The sequence below is a fragment of the Stegostoma tigrinum genome, chromosome 1, assembly GCF_030684315.1.
Source record: "Stegostoma tigrinum isolate sSteTig4 chromosome 1, sSteTig4.hap1, whole genome shotgun sequence".
NCBI classification, from domain to species: Eukaryota; Metazoa; Chordata; class Chondrichthyes; order Orectolobiformes; family Stegostomatidae; genus Stegostoma; species Stegostoma tigrinum.
The window spans coordinates 183,180,514-183,200,424 of record NC_081354.1 but is presented as its reverse complement, the minus strand read 5'-3'; the positions used below and the strand labels follow the sequence as shown (position 1 = coordinate 183,200,424).

General features: G+C 44.0%; 1 protein-coding gene across 1 annotated transcript in view; it reads right to left on the bottom strand.

The window, feature by feature from the left end:
- The window catches only part of fgf24 (fibroblast growth factor 24), a 119,045-nt gene that overhangs the window by 37,973 nt on the left and 61,161 nt on the right, over window positions 1-19,911 (bottom strand). Inside the window, exon 3 of the mRNA XM_048536981.2 lies at window positions 11,013-11,190. Within this exon, the coding sequence (XP_048392938.1) occupies window positions 11,013-11,190 (178 nt within the window). The remainder of the gene's footprint in view (window positions 1-11,012; window positions 11,191-19,911) is intronic.

Below are 19,911 nucleotides of genomic sequence, written 5' to 3'. Positions count from 1 at the left end.
CCAGAACCTTATACAGTCTCAACAGCTCATCTCTGCTCTTGTATTCTAGTCCTTGTGAAATGAATGCTAACATTCAACATCGGAGAGTTGATGGCCTAGTGGTACTGTCACTGGACTATTAATCCAGAGACCTAGATAATATCCTGGGGACTCAGGTTAAAATCCTGCCATGGCAGATGGTGGAATTTGAATTCAATAAATGTCTGGAATTAAAAATCTAAGGATAACTGTGAATCCGTTGCCAACTGTTGGGAAAAACCCCTCTTGTTCACTAATGCCCTTCAGGAAAGGAAACTGCCATTCTTACCTGGCCTGGCCCACATGTGACTCCAGGCCCACAGCAATGTGGTTGACTCTTAACTGCCCTCTGGGCAATTAGGGATGGGCAATTAATACTGCCTGGCCAGCAATGCCCTCATTCCATGAATGAATAAAGGGAAAATAAAATTGCATTTTCCTCCCTGACTGACAAGTAAACCTGTATGTTAACCTTAGAGAATCCTGCATTAGGACTCATAAATTTCTTTGTACTTCAGATTTCTGAAGCCTTTCCCCATTTAGGAAATAGTATAGCCCTCTATCTTTTCCTACCAGAATACATAACTTCACACTTCTCCACATTGTATTCCATCCATCATCTCACTGCCTATTCTCTCAGTCTGTCCAAGTCCTTCTGCAGCCTATCTGCTTCCCAACATTACCTGTACCTCCATCTATCTTTGTGACATCTGCAAACATTGCAACCATGCTCCCAGTTGCACCTTCAGCACCATCAGTTCCATCATTCTGTCATCAGGCCTCTATGTTGGGTTTGTATCTCTTTTAGTGCTTTTAGCGAACAAAAGTCTATCAACCTCAGTTTGAAAACTCCTGTTGATTCAAGTCCACTGGGACAGCAACAGCTCTTTGTGACACAGTGGTAGTATCCCAACCTCTGGGTCAGCTGGTCCATGCTTGACCCTCTCTTGCCCCAGATGCTTCAATACATATCTGATCAGGTTGATAAAAATGTCTGTATATGGGTAGCAAATTTCAATTGAAAATTGAACTGGTTGTAACTGCTGTTTGCAAAAGAGAAGTCATTGAATTGGGGCATAAGAAAAATAATTGGAGTATCTTCTAAATGGTCAGTAACCAATACTTCAGGGAGGATAAAGTGGTCTTTGATAGGCAGCAGTACAGATTCACCAATCATCTGCCATTTTTGAATAGTGTATTAAGGAATATGCTCAGTAAATGGAGTTACAATATAGAGAAGTCATGATCCAATTCAAAACTGAGCCTAGCATAAGGTGGCGGGGGGGGGGGGGGGGGGGGGGAGGGGAGGGGGGGGGAGGCGCTGAATGACCTCCTTCCATCCATCCCTCTACCTTCAGCTTACGCTTCTGTTCTGCCGAGTAAGCTTTTATAATTTCACCTGGAACAGCTAACCAAAAGCCAACTTGAGAGATAAACATCTAACAAGAACAAGATTACCTCCCGTAGTGTAACTTTATCTAAAAATGAAACATTGATATCAAACAAAACAGCCACAAGGGCTGGTGAGCTTTAAAAGGACACCGCGTTTAAGATAAATGCTAAATCCATCTTTAAACAGCTGCCAACATGAAGCGATAGCATCTTATCAAAGCAAGGCTTCATCACTTGAACTGCACAAGCTTCAGTGAATCGTTATCCACCATGGAATCAATCAAGTAAGCATTCAGTTTGTCTACATTAGCTGAGGTAACAAAGCTAGGGTTTTTGCATTTATACTCAGAACTTCTGGATCAATGCAGAAATAATACAATAGAGGCAAGGCAAACGGAACTTTTTCTTCTTTTTTAATTCAGTCAAGGGGGAGGCGATGGCCTAGTGGTATTATTGCTAGACTGTTAAACCAGTGACCCAGATAATATTCTTGGGGACCTGGGTTCAAATCCTGCCATGGAAGATGTTGGAATTTGAATTCAATAAAATATCTGGAATTAAGAATCTAATAATGACCATGAATCCATTGTTGATTGTCAGGAAAAACACCCATCTGGTTCACTAATGCCCTTTAGGGAGGGAAACTGCTGTCCTTACCTGGTCTGGCCTACATGAGACTCCAGACCCACAGCAATGTTGTTGACTCTCAACTGCCCTCTGGGCAATTGAGGATGGCAATAAATGCTGCCGAGGCGGAGATGCCCTCATCCCATGAATGGAAACAAAATTGGATAGGCATGATGGCTATTAATGCCATCCCTAATTGCAATTGAAAAGGTGGTGGTGAGTTGCCTTCTTGAACTACTCCATTTGGTGTCAGTGGACACACAATCATTTAAAAATGCTTCTGCCATAACTCTTCCCTCAGAGGGTATCTAATGGGTATTGGCCCATTTAATCTCAATGATATTTTACAAGAGGTCACAGGAAGTGTACATTGATAATGGTACAATGTTTAGAGAAACAGGGAATACGAAACTTGAGTGAGTTGATTCTCCTACCAATCAGATTGAAAGATTGTGAAACCAAAGATTTGCAATGACTGAAAGGTTTGAAAAATAAGGTAAATTTTTAAAAGGATCTCTGACAGCCAATACAGCCTGAATTAATTAGGTGCAAATTTTAAATAACACCCCCAAAGCATCAATGGCCAATTTATTGATCCTTTGTTGCATGGCCTCAATTCGAGTATGTTTGTTGCTTCAAGTCAGAAGCCACACAACACCCGGTTATAGTCCAACAGGTTTAGAACATAGAACATAGAACAGTACAGCACAGAACAGGCCCTTCAGCCCACAATGTTGTGCCGACCATTGATCCTCATGTATGCACCCTCAAATTTCTGTGACCATATGCATGTCCAGCAGTCTCTTAAATGTCCTCAATGACCTTGCTTTCACAACTGCTGCTGGCAACGCATTCCATGCTCTCACAACTCTGTGTAATGAACCCGCCTCTGACATCCCCTCTATACTTTCCTCCAACCAGCTTAAAACTATAACCCCTTGTGTTAGCCATTTCTGCCCTGGGAAATAGTCTCTGGCTATCAACTCTATCAATGCCTCTCATTATCTTGTATACCTCAATTAGGTCCCCTCTCCTCCTCCTTTTCTCCAATGAAAAAAGTCCGAGCTCAGTCAACCTCTCTTCATAAGATAAGCCCTCCAGTTCAGGCAGCATCTTGGTAAACCTCCTCTGAACCCTCTCCAAAGCATCCACATCTTTCCTATAATAGGGCGACCAGAACTGGACGCAGAATTCCAAGTGCGGTCTAACCAAAGTTTTATATAGCTGCAACAAGATCTCACGACTCTTAAACTCAATCCCCCTGTTAATGAAAGCCAAAACACCATATGCTTTCTTAACAGCCCTGTCAACTTGGGTGGCCATTTTAAGGGATCTATGTATCTGCACACCAAGATCCCTCTGTTCCTCCACACTGCCAAGAATCCTATCCTTAATTCTGTACTCAGCTTTCAAATTCGACCTTCCAAAATGCATCACTTATCCAGGTTGAACTCCATCTGCCACCTCTCAGCCCATCTCTGCATCCTGTCAATGTCCAGCTGCAGCCTACAACAGCCCTCCATACTGTCAACGACACCTCCAACCTTTGTGTCGTCTGCAAACTCGCTGACCCATCCTTCAATCCCCTCATCCAAGTCATTAACAAAAATGACAAACAGTGGAGGCCCAAGGACAGAGCCCTGTGGAACCCCACTCACCACTGACTTCCAGGCAGAATATTTTCCTTCTACTACCACTCGCTGCCTTCTGCTGGCCAGCCAATTCTGTATCCAGACAGCTAAGTTTCCCTGTATCCCATTCCTCCTGACCTTCTGAATGAGCCTACCATGGAGAACCTTATCAAATGCCTTACTGAAGTCCACATACACCACATCCACAGCTCGACCCTCATCAACTTTTTTAGTCACATCCTCAAAGAACTCAATAAGGTTTGTGAGGCATGACCTGCCCCTCACAAAGCCGTGTTGACTGCATTTGATCAAGCCATGCTCTTTCTTGATGGTCATAAATCATATCCCTCAGAATCCTTTCTAACACCTTGCAGACGACAGACGTGAGACTTACTGGTCTGTAATTGCCGGGGATTTCCCTATTTCCTTTCTTGAAGGCAGGAATTACATTTGCCTCTCTCCAGTCCTCAGGTACGACTCCAGTGGAGAACGAGGATGCAAAGATCCTCGCAAGTGGAGAAGCAATTGCACTTCTCGCTTCCCAAAGCAGCCGAGGACAAATCTGGTCCGGGCCTGGCGACTTGTCAATCTGAATGTTTGACAAAATTTTCAGCACATCAGCTTCGTCTATCTCTAACCATTCCAGCATGCACACCTGCTCTTCAAAGGTTTCATTCACTACAAAGTTCGTTTCTTTCATAAAGACAGAAGCAAAAAACTCATTGAGGGCTTCCCCTACCTCCTCAGGCTCCACACACAAGTTCCCTATGCTATCCCTGATCGGCCCTACTCTTTCTTTAACCATTCTCTTATTCCTCACATAAGTGTAAAATGCCTTTGTGTTTTCCCGGATTCCTTCTTCCAAGCCTTTCTCGTGCCCCCTCCTGGCTCTCCTCAGACCATTTTTGAGCTCCTTCCTTGCCTGCGTGTAATCCTCTCTAGCTGAACTTGACCCTAGCTTCCTCCACCTTATGTAAGCTACCTTCTTCCTTTTCACAAGAAGCTCCACCGCTCTCGTCATCCAAGGTTCCTTTATCTTACCCCTTCTTGCCTGTCTCAGAGGGACATATTTATTCATCACTCGCAACAACTGTTCCTTAAACAGTCTCCACATGTCTATAGTTCCCTTACCATGGAACAATTGCTCCCAGTCCATGCTTCCTAACTCATGTCTAATCACATCATAGTTTCCTCTTCCCCAATTAAATATCCTCCCATTTTGCCTAATCCTCTCCTTCTCCATAGCTATGTTGAATGTGAGGCAGTTATGGTCACTATCACCAAAATGCTCTCCCACCACAAGATCTGATACCTGCCCCGGCTCGTTTCCGAGCACCAAGTCTAGAATGGCGTCTCCCCTCGTTGGCCTGTCAACGTACTGCATTAGGAAACCCTCCTGAACACACCTTACAAAAACAACTCCATTCAAATCTTCTACTCAAAGGAGGTTCCAATCAATATTAGGAAAGTTAAAATCACCCATTATAACAACCCTACAACTGTGACTGCACCTGATGAAGGAGCTGCACTCCGAAAGCTTGTGATTTCAAATAAACCTGTTGGACTATAGGCGGGTGTTGTGTGGGTTCTGGCTTTGTGCATCCCAGTCCAACACCGGCACCTCCACATCATGTGTGTTGCTTAAAACATAGAGACCAGATTTGTGACCCTTCCATCCTCAGTTATTATCATTGGTACAGCCTTCAACCAGCAGATCCCAATAGTTTTGTTTGTTCATCCCTGGGGGAGGATGTCATTAGCAAGATATCCAGTACACATCCCCAAGTGTCTTGACCTTGATCAAAGCGCATGATGGAAGAGAAAGGCACATATCCAAATTTGCTTGGCATAAACATGGGTGGTGTTGTAGGCAGTGTAGATGCAAGTATAAAATTGCAATGGGATTATGTGCTTTAAACTAAAATATGGCCCATGGATTTCACTGTCAGCAAACGTGAGGACATCCACTTTGGATCTAAAACGAACAGATCAGACTACTTTGAAAAGGTGAAAGGCTAGAGGCAATGCAAATTAAAAGAGACTTGGTTTTGGTCATCATTCATTGTAGTAATAATATTTAGAATCTTGTGCACAGTTTCTAAATGTGGATCACTTTCTAAACCTCACGGTCATCATCCTCCTTTTCAAGATGCTGTCCTCATTCTTAATAGCTGATCATCCCATTCAATCTTTACTTTATTCTTTCACGGGGTATGGAGATCGCCATTTATTGTCCATCCCTAATCGCCCTTTGAACTGAACAATTTTCAAGGCCACTATAGAGGACAGCTATGAGTCAACCACATTACTGTGGATCTGGAGTTCTACGTAGGATAGACCAGGTAAAGATGGCAGATTTCCTCCACTAAATGGCATTGGGGAACCACAATGATTTTTACAACAAAGATAGTTTCATGGTCACTAATATTGAGGCTAGATTTCAATTACAGATTTGCTGATTGAATTTGAATGCTGCCCTTTATATCCTAGAGTATTAAAATGCGAGAAGTTATATTTCACTTAAAGAAAGCCCGAGTTAGATTGTACTTTGAGTTCTGTGAATAGTTCTGTGCATCATAACTTAAAAAAGGATATGATGGCCTCAGAGGGATTGATGAATATTTATATCAGAATAACACCGACTCCTGCATAAAATTACTGGGAAAGCTTACACAAAGCAGTGATGTATTCCATATTACTGTTTGAGAGAGAGCTCCAGGATTTTGGCTCAGCAACAGTGAAGGAACAGCAATGTATTTCCAAGTCAGGCTGGTAAGTGGCTTGGAGGGGAACTTGCAGATGGTGATATTTCCAAGCATCTGCTGACCGCTGTCCTTCGAAATCGAATGATCATGGGTTTGGACAGTATTGTCTAAGGAGCCGTGGCAAATACATATGGCAATGTTCTTTTAGCCAGAAAGAACACGCATATCCAATGTGCCAGTTTCAGGTCCAACAAAATTGCTGACAGCCACTGGTTAGTTCATTCATCAGGGTAATCTCCTGACCAATCAAAGTCAGTCAACCTGCCTGGTTTAAAGTTTTAGAAAACACCTGTAAATTCACATCAATTGATGCATTCCCTATGTCAACTGCTGCTTAACCCAGAACCAGGAACCGAGTACCACAGAGAAGTACCTAGTGGTCTTCAGGCATAGTCTCTTCAGTAGAGACCATGAAGCAATTTTTTCTTTTGTGATGCAAGGTTGTTTTATTTTAATTTATTTGTTCACAGGATGTAGGCACTGTTGGCAAGGGCAGCAGTTATTCCCCATCCCTAATTGCCATGAGAAGGTGGTGGAACTTGACCTTAACCCAAATCATATCAAATAGGTACACCCAAGCTACTGTTAGCAAGAGAATTTGAGAGTTTTAACCCAAGGACAGAGAGCAGCAATCTAGTTCCAAGTACGGATGGTGCGCAGCATAGAGAAGAAATTGAAGTCATGCGGTATCCTCGTGTTTCTTCTCCCCTTGTCCTTGGTACAGGTTGTGGGTTTGGAGGCTGCTATGGAAGAAGATTGGCGATGGTACTGACTGCTGCATCTGAGTGCCAGCTGTGAGGAAATGTTGAATGTGGTCAATGGTGTGCCAGTCAAGCAGGCTGTTTTATCCTGGATGGTGTCAAGCTTCTTCAATGTTCATGGAGCTGCACCCATCCAGGTAAATGGGGAGTATTTCACCACACACCCAAGTTGTGTTTTGTAGATGGTGGATAGTTAGGAGGTGAATTATTTACTGCATGATTCGATTAGATTAGATTAGATTTCCTACAGTGTGAAAACAGGCCCAATTAGTCCACACCGCCCCTTGAAGCATCCCACCCAGATCCACCCAAGCCTCTGACCTCTCTTTTCTGTTCATTCACACGATGTGAGTGTCACTGGCCAGGCCAGCATTTATTGCCCATCCCTAATTGCCCAGAGGGCGGTTAAGAATCAACAACATTGCTGTGGATTTGGAATCATATGTAGGCCAGACCAGGTAAAGATGTCATCTGTCCTTCCCTAAATAACATTAGTGAACCAGATAGTTTTCTTGATTCATGGTCACCATTAGATTCTTAATTCCAGATTATTATACAATTCAAATTCTACCATTTTTCATATTCAAATCTGTGTTCCCAGGAGATTACCTGGGTTTCTGTGTTAATAGTGTAGCAACAATGCCACCAGGCCAATATCTGCTCCTGTAACCATTGTATTTCCATAGCGAGTCCAGTTCAGTTTCTGGTCAATGGTAGTCCCATAGGATGTTGATAGGGGGAGTCAGTGATGGTAGGTGAATGTCAAGCAGTAAGTGATTTATTCGTGAGTGATAATGGGAACTGCAGATGCCGGAGTATCCAAGATAATAAAATGTGAGGCTGGATGAACACAGCAGGTCCAGCAGCATCTCAGGAGCACAAAAGCTGACGTTTTGGGCCTAGACCCTTCATCAGAGAGGAAGGGTCTAGGCCCGAAACGTCAGCTTTTGTGCTCCTGAGATGCTGCTGGACCTGCTGTGTTCATCCAGCCTCACATTTTATTATCAGTGATTTATTCGCTCTTGTTGGGAATGATCACTTGTGTGGCTCAAAGGCTGCTTATCATTTTATAAGCTCAAACCTGAATATTGTTTAACTCAAAATAAAATTCAAAAGAACTGTGGATGCTGTAAATGAAGAACAAAAACAAAGTTGCTGGAGAAGCTCAGCAGGTCTGGCAGCATCTGTGATGGGAAAAGCAGAGCTAATGTAGTTCTGAGGAAGGGTCACCGAACCCAAAATGTTAACTCTGTTTTTTTCCTTCACAGATGCTGCCAGACCTGCTGTGCTTCTCCAGCAACTTCAGTTTTTGTATGTGTATTGTTTAACTTTGGCTTTATTTGGACTGCTTTGGTACCTGACGAGTCACGAATGGCACTGAAAATTTGGAGCATAGCACAACACAACACAGGAACAGACCCTTCAGCCCTCTCAGCCTACACCATCACATTTAGCCCTTCCATACTAAAATTGTCTTCCCTTAAAGGATCCAAATCCGTCTGTTCCCTTCCTATTCGTGTATTCATCCAGGTATTTCTTGAATGCTGCTATTGTATTGATAGTGTAGGGGGATGGGCTTAGATTAGTTCACAGGTCGGCGCAGCCTTGAGGGCCGAAGGGCCTGTTCTGCGCTGTATTGTTCTATGTTCTATGTCCTACCTGCTTCCACCACCTCCTCTGGCAGCATGTTCCAGGCACCCAATACCCTTTTTTTGTGGAAAAACTTGGCTCAGACGTCTCTTTTAAGCTTCCACCCTCGCACCTTGAAACTTTGTCCCTGAGTAAGTCACCCTTCCACCCTGGGAGAAAGCCTCATACATTCCAGTCTATCCATGCAATTCACAATCTTTTAAGCTCCGATCAGGTTGCCCTCAACCTCCTGCATTCCAGTGAAAACAGGCACAATCTAGCCAACCTTTCTTCATAGCTAAAATCCCCCATACCAACCTGGTACCCTCTCCAAAGCATCCACATCCTTCTGGTAGTGTGGTGACTACAACTGTACACAATATTCCAAGTGTGGCCTAACTAAAGTTCTATAAAGCTACAGCATAATTTGTCACAGCCCTGCATTCTAAAAAAAACGTCCTTCCACCGTTACCTTGTGACTTGTATGTCTAGGCCAGTTCTGTGTCCAACTTGCCAGCTCACCCTTGATACCATGTGACTTTAGGTTTTATACCAGTCTGTCATGAGAGACTTTGTCAAAGACTTTACTGAAGTCCATGCAGACAACATCAACCACTTTTCCCTTATTAGTCATCATTGTCACATCTTCAAAAAACTGATTTTGCAATCATTAGCAAACCCACCTCTGTTGTTATGATGGAGGGAGGCTCATTGATAAAGGGGCTGAAGATGGTTGTGCCAAAGACTCAGATAGGGTCTACTACCTTGAGAAATTCCTGCAGTGATGTCCTGGATTGGGGATGATTGACTTCCAACAACCATCTTTCTTCTGAGATAACAAAGTGTGGAGCTGGATGAACACAGCAGGCCAAGAGGCATCTCAGGACAAGAGGCTGGGCCTGTCTCCTCTTCCCTAACCTGTTCTTCCTCTCACCCATCCCTTCCTCCCACCTCAAGCCACACCTCCGTTTCCTACCTACCACCTCATCCCACCTCCTTGACCTGTCCGTCTTCCCTGGACTGATTTATCCCCTCCCTACCTCCTCACCTATACTCTCCTCTCCACCTATCTTCTTTTCTCTCCATCTTCGGTCCGCCTCCCCCTCTCTCCCCATTTATTCCAGTTCCCTCTCCCAATCCCCCTCTCTGATGAAGGGTCTAGGCCCGAAACGTCAGCTTTTGTGCTCCTGAGATGCTGCTTGGCCTGCTGTGTTCATCCAGCTCCACACTTTGTTATCTTGGATTCTCCAGCATCTGCAGTTCCATTATCACATCACCATCTTTCTTCTGCTGGTTATGACTCCAACCAGCAGAGATCTCCCCCACCCCGCCGCCCTGCCGCCGATTCCCATTAACTCCAGTTTTGCTGGGGCTCCTTGATACCACACTCAGTTAAAGGCTGCTTTCTTGTCAGGGCAGTAACTTTGACCTCCCCTTGTTGAAAAATATTGCACTGCCTCAACAGTGATATGGCTGAATTTGCCACCAACTCAGGATTGAACCTGACGTATTCCTACCACACAAAATTCAAGGACATTCCATGAACCAGTTTTATTCATTGAGAGTCTAAGCCTGCTAACAAAAAGACTTCCTTTTGCCTGTAATTTTATTGAAGATGCAAATGGACAAAGACATCTCATTGAAGTTATGTAAAATTCTCAGAGCCTGCAACTGAAGTCAATGCATTAGGTACTTATCACCAATCCTCAGGAAGGATACATTGGCTTTAGGTGGAATGCAGAAAGGTATCTAGGCTCAGTGTGTTAAACTATGAAATCAGGCTGCTTAGCTAAGCTCGTATTCCTTCAAGGCCATAACATTAAGTTGTTTTACGTTATTGTGGAATAGATAGACAGAAGCCATTGTATCTGATAGAAATGCCCAGAACAAAGGGAAGTAACATTAAAATCACAGTTTAGTGACACTAAGAAATGTTTTTTTCACACATATGGAAGTGAAAATTTGGACCTTCCTCTCTCAAAAACAGTTGAGGATGCAAGTCAACTGAAATTTTCACAACAAGGTTCACTAAGGGTATGTGAGTGATATAGAAACAAAGCGGGTGACTAGCGTTAAGATGCAGATTAGTCTTGATCTAATGGAATGATGGAGTGAATGCATCAATCAGCTGTTTGATTGACTTTCCTCGCTACTCCTCTCTTTCAAGCCTCACTGAACAAGACATTTACCGTATTTGCCACCATCCTCCCCATTGGCATTGATCTTTTTGGCCAGCACCTGGACGTGTTTGCCACTGGTCCTGCTGTAAAGCTGGTAGATTCGGATCTGCTTCCGACTCAGGTCATCTGAATGTTTGGTATGGTTCTCCACGTAGGTCCTGAAGTGCTCTGTGGTCTGCTTCGATTCCTGTTAAACGGATGAATAGCGAGAGTCAAGGTAAGGAGCTGAGTGAGAATCAGCCACTGAATCAGGACAAGGGACTAACATTAAGGCGCAATGAAGAAATCCTCCTATAGAAAGGATCTTGTGAAACTTGAAACGGTTCAGAAAAGATTTACAAGGATGTGGCCAGGGTTGGAGGGTTTGAGCAAGAGGGAGAGGCTGAATAGGCTGGGGCTATTTTTCCTGGAGTGTCAGCGGCTGAGAGCTGACCTTATATAAATTGATAAAATCATGAGGGGCACAGATGGGGTAAATAGGCAAGAACTTTTCCCTGGGGTAGTGGAGTCTAAAACTGGAGGGCATAGATTTAAGGTGAGAGGGGAAAGGTGTAAAAGAGACCTCGCAAACTTTTCACGCAGAGGGTGGTGCGTGTATAGAATGAGCTGCCAGAGGGAATGCCGGAGACTGGTATGAATACAACATTTAAGAGTCATCTGGGTGGGTATATGAATAGAATCTTAAAATCCCTACGGTGTGGAAACAGGTTCTTCGGCCCATCAAGCCACATTGATCCTCAGAGCATCTGACCCAGGCACATCCCACTATAACCCATCTAATCTACACATCCCTGAACACTATGGGCAATGTAGCCTGCACATCTTTGGACTGCGGGAGGAAACCCACGCAGACATGGGAGAATGTGCAAACTCCACACAGTCACCCAAGGGTGGAATTGAACCTGGGCCCCTCCTGCTGTGAGGCAGCAGTTGGTTTAGAGGGATATGGGCCAAATGCTGGCAAATAGGACTAGATTTACATGGGATATCTGATCAGCATGGATGAGTTGGACTGAAGGGTCTGGTTCCATGCTATATATTCCTATGACTCGATGACTCTAAAAGGGGCTGAAATGGGATTCTATAAAACTCTATAAATGAGTATGAGGAACGGAGGATATGGCTAGTAGCTATGTCACCGGACAAGGTGATCCAGATGCCCAGGTAATGCTCTGGGGTCACAGATTCAAATCACATCATGGCAACTGGTAGAATTAAATTGAATTGATAAATCTGGATCATGAAGACAATTATGGTGACCATGAAATTGTCATCTTTTTCTCACTAGCGTAACTTAGTAGAGGAGATGTGCTGCCCTTACCTGGTCAGGCTCATACATGACTCCAAACCCGCAGCAATGACATTTCTTTAATTCATTCACTGGATGTGGGCATTATTGCCTGGACCAGCCTGTATTGCCCATTCTGAGTTGCTCCAAGGGCAGTTTAAGTGACAACCACATTGCTGTGGATCTGGAGTCACATGTCGGCCAGAACTTGTAAAAATAGCAGTTTCCCTTCCTAGAGGGCATTCGTGAACCAAATGTGTTTTTCAGAAATTGACAAGTGCTTCACACTCATCATTTGGCTCTTAATTCCAGATTTATATTGAATTTAAATTCCACAATCTACCATGGCAGGATTTGAACCTGGTTCTCCAAAACTCTGTGTGGATTAAAATAGTTTTAGCGATTTTTGAGAAGATTTGTAGCTCAGGTTGAGGTTCTGGATGTGAGTTTGCTCGCTGAGCTGGAAGTTTAGTTTAAGCACGAGAATTCCTAGAAGCATGGCATTCCAACCGGAACACCATCAACAAACACATTGATTTGGAGCCAATCTACCATCCCCTGAGAAAAAGAACAGGAAATGACATCACCAATGCAGGAAATGACATCACCAACCCAAGGAAACCTAACCAGATAAATAGAAAGCGGGACATAACACCAGCGCTTCGTCGGAGGCTCACTGATGATGTTACCTAGAATGGTGACGGAACGTCTGAAAACTAACCTTCCAGCTCAGCGAGCAAACTCACATCCTAAAATAGTCTTGCTATAATGTCACCAGGCCATCACCTCTCAAGGCACCTCAACTTTTAACTGACCTATGAGGCATTCATGTTTGAAACATCAGGTTTATTTGCACATACCAAACTTTTGTTTCATGGCACGCTCCTCAAATCTCTCTCCTGTTCTGATTAATGAAGAGAAAAGGAATCAATGCTAATAAAACTCTGGGAACTATTTGGTTGTCTCACTAGAAAAGCAGAAGCACAGAACCTTGGCCATTGTAGAGATAGGTCACAATAAACCATGCTAATCATTCAGTGCAGCAATCGATCTTACTTCTTAGTTCTATCTGTTGAATAAGAAATGAAGCAGAGAGCCTATAGCATATCCAGGTAGATATGGCAGATTGCCACAAAAGTCCTTCCCATTCCTGGTCAGCCATCAATACTGAAAGTAGATTATATACCCCTACATCAGCCACTTTTTTATAGTTGCCTCATAATAACACCATTTCCAATTGTTTATTTTTTAATATTCATTCATAGCATGAGGATATCACTGACTTGACCAGCATATATTGCCCATCCCTAATTGCCCAAAGGGCAGTTAAGAGTCAACCACATTGCTGTGGATTCACAGGACCTGCTTTCACACTGCAGAAATTTGATGATTCTAACCCAATGTGACTGCACTCGCTGTCCCAATAATCTCAAAGTCATGAGGGAGTGCCTTTCCTTACAACTCTGCACGTTGTTTCTGTCAAATGATCATCTATTGTCCCCTTGAGTCCTTCTCCTGCACCTCCCTCCACTCCTCTCCCAGGCAATGCATTCCAGATCTGAGTCACACACTGTGGGAAAATGGTTCTTCTCACATCAGATTTACTTCTTTTGTAAATCACTTCAAACCTGTGCCTTCCCATTCCTAATCCCTTGACTAGCACAAGGACTTTTTCTCTCCTTTGTCCAGGCCTCTCATTACTTTATAAACAGCAATTAAATCTCCTCTTAGCCCTTTCCTTTGCAAGGTACACAATCCCATCTTCAACAATCTATCTTCATAATGAGAATTATTCTCATAAACCTCTTCTGTACCATCTTCAATGTATTCACATCCTTCCTGTAGTGCGGCAGGCATCTAGAATTTTGCACAATGCTCCAGCTAAGGTCTAACCAGAGGTTTATACAAGTTCAGCCAAATATTTTATACATCTCCAAAAATCACATGTTTCAGCAGATAGGTGGTGGATGAAGTTCAAGTGGAGAAATTGAGGGAATCCATTTCAGCAGAAAAGAAAGGCTGAGAGAGCTGGGGCTTTTCTCTTTAGAACGAAGAAGGATGAGAGGTGACTTGATAGGGGTGTACAAAATGATCAGAGGTATAAATAGGGTGGACAGCCAGAGACTTTTTCCTAGGGTGGAGGCAGATATTACGAGGGTGCATAGTTTTAAAGTGAGTGGAGGTAGATATAGGGGTGACATCAGATGCAGGTTCTCTACTCAGAGAGTGGTCGGGGTGTGGAATGCATTGCCGGAGACGGTAGTGGAGTCGGCCTCATTAGGGGCATTTAAGTGGCTATTAGATAGGCATATGGATGATAGTGTAAGGAAGGGGTGGACATTAGATAGACCTTAGGATTAGTGTAAAAGTTCGGCACAACATCATAGGCTGTAGGGCCTGTACTGTGCTGTACTGCTCTATGCTCGATGTTCTATACCACAGCCGAGATAATATAAACTAAAGGCCACTATTCTCAAGGGGGTACAGGAGCAGAGAGGCCTGGATATCTGTGTATATAAGTCATTAAAGGTGAAAGGATGGGTAGAGAGATCAGTTAAGAAAGCACACAGTATTCTATTTATTAATAGTGGTATAAACTACAAGAGCTCTTTGTTGTCCAGTCCCAGGAGTATTTGATGGGACGGAACTAAGAGGACTTTAAGTTCAAATGAGTAGACGAACATTTCCTCTGTATTTTAACCATTTGTTGCCCCATCTCAAGAGTGTTTGATGGGGATAGCATTGAAAAACTAAGGACATTGAAGATGGCTTGTTTTGGAGGCAAGCTAGTAGTCAATACACTGTAAGGTTGCAGTGAGGAAGGACTTGAGCAAGTTGTGAACAGTATGATTGAAACAAGCAGCTTGTCTCGTCGACGAGGCTGCAAGTCCATTCAAATCAACATTACAGTCAAGAAAACGTGCCAATGCCTCTGGTTCCTCAGAAGGTTAAAAATGGCTCATCAATTTTTAAAGAATATAGTGATTGGAACCAGGTTGACCTCGTTGACAATGAGGTCCATGATTGGTGTTGTTAACCTGGGCCAATCAGGAAAGCTGTCCAGTATAAGTGGGAGATTAGAATCGCCTCAGCTCAGGCGACTGACTCTGACCTGGCTGGTCACAGCCAGTGTACTGTGCACAAGTAAGTAAAGGGTGGGCTAGTGACAAGGCATGGCCTCTGTACAGTCATTTCAGTGGTGACAGGAGAAAACAGAAGATGCCTGAAGAACATTTGATTGCAACAGTCATCTTGGAGTTGGGGTAAGCATTTCTGGCATCTTGCCTTTATCTGGGAAGCATGACTCACTTGATCATGCTGTCAAAGACAGTATGTGGAAAGAATGCAATATTTTTTCTGGGCCAATGACATTGGGGCAGGTGAAAAGCCATGACTAATTCTTCTGACTGTGTGCAAACCTGCAGCATTTTCTGATACAAGGGGCTTAACTTTCCCATACATCAGACATTAAAACCTTCCAAGAGTTGGAAGTTTTTAAGGAAAATTATGACCTCAAACCTCCTGTAATTCTGAGATGCTATTGGTTTTATTTGGCTGTTACAGAACTGGAGGAATCTATATCAGGATTGTTGATGAGGTGGAAAGGACTGGCACAGGCATATGATTTTGGGTTAAATCTGAATGAGAGACTCAGGGGCCATTTTGGTATGTGGGATTAATGACATAATCATGCAGAAGCTTGTAAAACCTGAAGCCCAACTGGGCTTTGAACAGGCACTGTGACTGGCTTTGTCATTAGAAAATATGGCAGGTGGAGCAAGGGAGCTACAGGGCATCCCAATGGAAGTGGGCTCCCTTACCTCTCCAACTGAGCTTGGGGAACGCCACTTGAGTGTAGGCAATTGCAGAGTCTCATGCAGGCCAACCCACAACAAAGCTGAGCCTCTGTCAAGTGGCTAGGAAGTTCTTCAGGATCTGATCCTGCAGGCCATTTCAGTTGCTGCAGGCTCAAGACAGCAAATAAGTCCTATGAGGTCTGACCTGAGTAAGGAAACGCTTAGGTCAGCACCCAGGAGAGTGCACATCCTTGAAAGTCCCCCTACGTGTGTGTTGGAACAAGTAAATTGTTTAGTGACATTGAAATCAGAACCAATTAAAATTGCTGTATGGATGAATGGTCACCCAGTTCCCATGGAGGATGTTACTGGCACAGCTGTATCCATGGTTGCAGAATCTATCTATAACAAGATTCACTCAGGTCTCCAACTCTTCGGTTTGCACAAGATCTCAGCCAGACTGAGAACATACACTGTGGAACCGTCGCAGATTAAGGGTATGACTTCAGTTTCTGTCTCCTATGAGAAACCGTTGGTGCAGTTACCACTAATGGCAGTAAAAGGCTTGAGCGCAAGCCTATTGGGGCAGTATTGGTTGAGGAAAATTCACCTGGATTGGCTCAATGTTTTTAGGTTAGAAAGTGGCTGCCTCAGTGAAGTCCTAGTGAAATACCAAGAAGTATTTCAAAAAAGGTTTGGGACTACCACAGGGGCCAAAACCACTACTTGTATGTTGACCAGCAAGCAATTCCCAGGTTTAGCAAGGCCAGTCCGGAGCCATTTGCCTTGCTGGTAAAAGTAGAGGTGGAAATGAGGCATCTGGAGACTGCAGGAATCATCAAACCAGTGCAGTTTGCAAAATGGACAGCACCCAGTTGTACTGATTGTGAAGCCTGATGGCTCAGTTTGCTTTTGTGGGGGTTCAAAGCAAACAGTAAACTGCTTCTCACGGCCGGATAAATACCCCGATCCCTCACATAGAGGGCTTGTAGGCAAAGTTCTGGGGGAGGGGGGCGACATCCTTTACGAAGCTGGACATGAGCCAGGCTTACCTGCAATTACAACTAGATGAGAATTCCCAGAAATATGCTACAATTAATACCCACAATGGTTTATATTAATATACAAGACTGTCATTTGAGGTATCATCAGCCTATGTTCTTTACCAGCGGGCAATGGAGAACATTTTGCAGGGGCTACCCCAGGGGTACCATTTATTTAGACAACATACTAATAATGGGGAAGACCAATAGAGAGCACTTGGAGAACTTGGACATAGTGCTTAAGCATTTCTCCCAGGCAGGCGTATACTATAGAGGGGAAAATGTGTGTTCCAGGTGCCCCAAGTGACTTGGGATACAGAGTCGCCAAAACTGGGTTACATGCGTTGGAAGAGAATGCGAGGGTGATCAAAGGAGCCCTGGCTCCCACATCCGTACCGGAGGTTTCCTTGGGTTGGTGAATTATTACGGAAAATTCATAAGTAACCTGATTTCCACCCTGGCATCCTTACACCTGCCACTGAGGAACGGTTGGCCTTTAAAATGGTTGTGTAGCTAGGAAGTAGTGTTTAAAGATAGCTCCAGCAGAGTTGCTGGTGCTGGGGAAGACTCCGCGCCAGGTTAAACCTGATATTCCCACTCCTGATTGTGGGGGTGGGGTGGGAACAGAGGGTGAAATGGCAGCAGGAATGCTGATGCCAGCCAAATGCCCCCTCTAAGCGGGAGAGAGAATTTACTACAGGGGATGAAGTTCGATGCCGTAACCATGGAAATAGCCCTGTGTGGGTACGAGGCGAGGTGAACACTAGGTCAGGTGCCATCACTTACAAAGTTCGGGCTGGTGACACGGTCCTGGACAAACACGTGGTTCACCACTACCTCGCAAACGGGGCAGGAGCAAAACATTCCCCCGTCCCTCAGAACAACCAGAAGACCTGTTAGAAGCTATAGGTTTCCCCCTCCATCCAGCGTCGAGGAAATCTCAGAATCCAAAATGGATGCAGACTCGATACCATTACAGCCAGAAGAAGAGGAAGAAACTCTCCTGAGACACTCCGGCCACAAGAGGCAGGCTATGGTCTGCTACGCACCTCCCATGTCAGAGTCCAAATCAGAGGATCCAGGCTTGCAACAAAAACACCGCAGAAAAAGCTACACGCCAAAGACCAGGCCTACATGCCCAGACTTGGGTGGGTGAGATCTGGTAATTGGTACCAGGTTGACCTCATTGACTATGAGGTCGGTGGCTAGGGTTGTTGACCTGGGTTTTCTTTGAGACGTCGGAGACAGCGGTACTCCCTCAGTATTGGCTGACCAATATAACCAGGAAAATAGAATCGCCTCAGTTTCGGTGGTTAATTCCGAGTAGGCTGGCCACTGCCATTTTATTGTGCACAAGTAAATAAACGGTGACTGGATAGCAACTTCTGTGCAGCTATTTCTTGATGCGCCATTGAAAGCATCCGATCTGGATGCATCACAGCTTGGTATGGCAACTGCTCTGTCCAAGACTGCAAGAAAATTGCAGAGAGCTGCGAACATGGAAAACATGAAAACCAGCCTTCATTCCATTGACTCTGTCTAAACTTCCCGCTGCCTTGGGAAAGCAGTCAACATAATCCAAGACCCCTCCCACCCTGATTATACACTCTTCCACCATCTGCCATTGGCAGAAGATTCAAAAGTTTGAAAACATGTACCAACAGATTCAAGAACAGCTTCTTCCTCACTGTCAGTCAAATAAATAGACTTCTTATCTATTTGAGTTGATCCTTTTCTGCACCTTCTCTAACTGCAACACCACATTCTGCATTCTGTTCTATTACCCTGATGTATTTATGCAAGGTATGGTTTGCCTGGTTAGCATGCAAAACAATACTTTTCACTGTATCTCCATACATATGACCATAATAAATCAAATCAACTCAAGAAAACCATTGACATGTTGAGAATCCCTGGAATGCCAATGCCATGGGTTCTTGTTTTATCTGCCCTTTTGTGTATGGTTGTAGCAGAAGTTTCATTAACCAGGTCAAGCAAGTGAAGAAGGCTTCTGCATTTCATTCCTTTCAATCTGTGACTGCCTTCATTGAGGCCTGGCGGATAGGATTACATTGACATGAAATGCAAATGGGCATTACAACATCACAACACTGGGCATCAGAGGAATAGGAAAGCTGATGTTTCGGATTGGGACTCCCCTTTGTGTGATGCGACCTTAGAGGGTCGCAGACCAACTCCTTGTGTGCATTGATGTAAACATGGAAAAAGTGACTTGAATCTCCATTCTGCCTATGTGTTCCCAAAGTGTATAAGAGTTAAAAATATGTGCTTTAAGTGTAATCAGTACGAAACCTTGTTGACAGTTTACGCAGTTCCTACAGATAGCAATGCAATAATAACCAATTAACCTGTTTTTAATTGGATTGGTTGAAGGATACATTTTGGTCAGAGCACCAAGGAGGATTCTTCCGCTGTCATTTGAATAGTTTCTTGGAATCTATTAGGATCACTTCCAACAATCCCTCTCCCACACCCAAGAAGTAGTCAGGGTCTTGGCCAATATCTCACTCAAAAGATAGCACTTCTGAGACCGTAATACTCACTCAGTACTGGATTGGGAGTGTCAGCCTTGATTTAAAGCACATGCAGCTGATATGAAACATGAATGACCAACTTCTCACTCAGGGACAAGTCAGCTCTGATTCACCATGGCAACACCTTGACCAATCAGAGCTCACTTGCCAACCAATCAGCATCCATTTCTTGCCCTGTATAAATTGTTGATTGCTTGAAATTTGGCATTCTTGTGACTGTCCTGG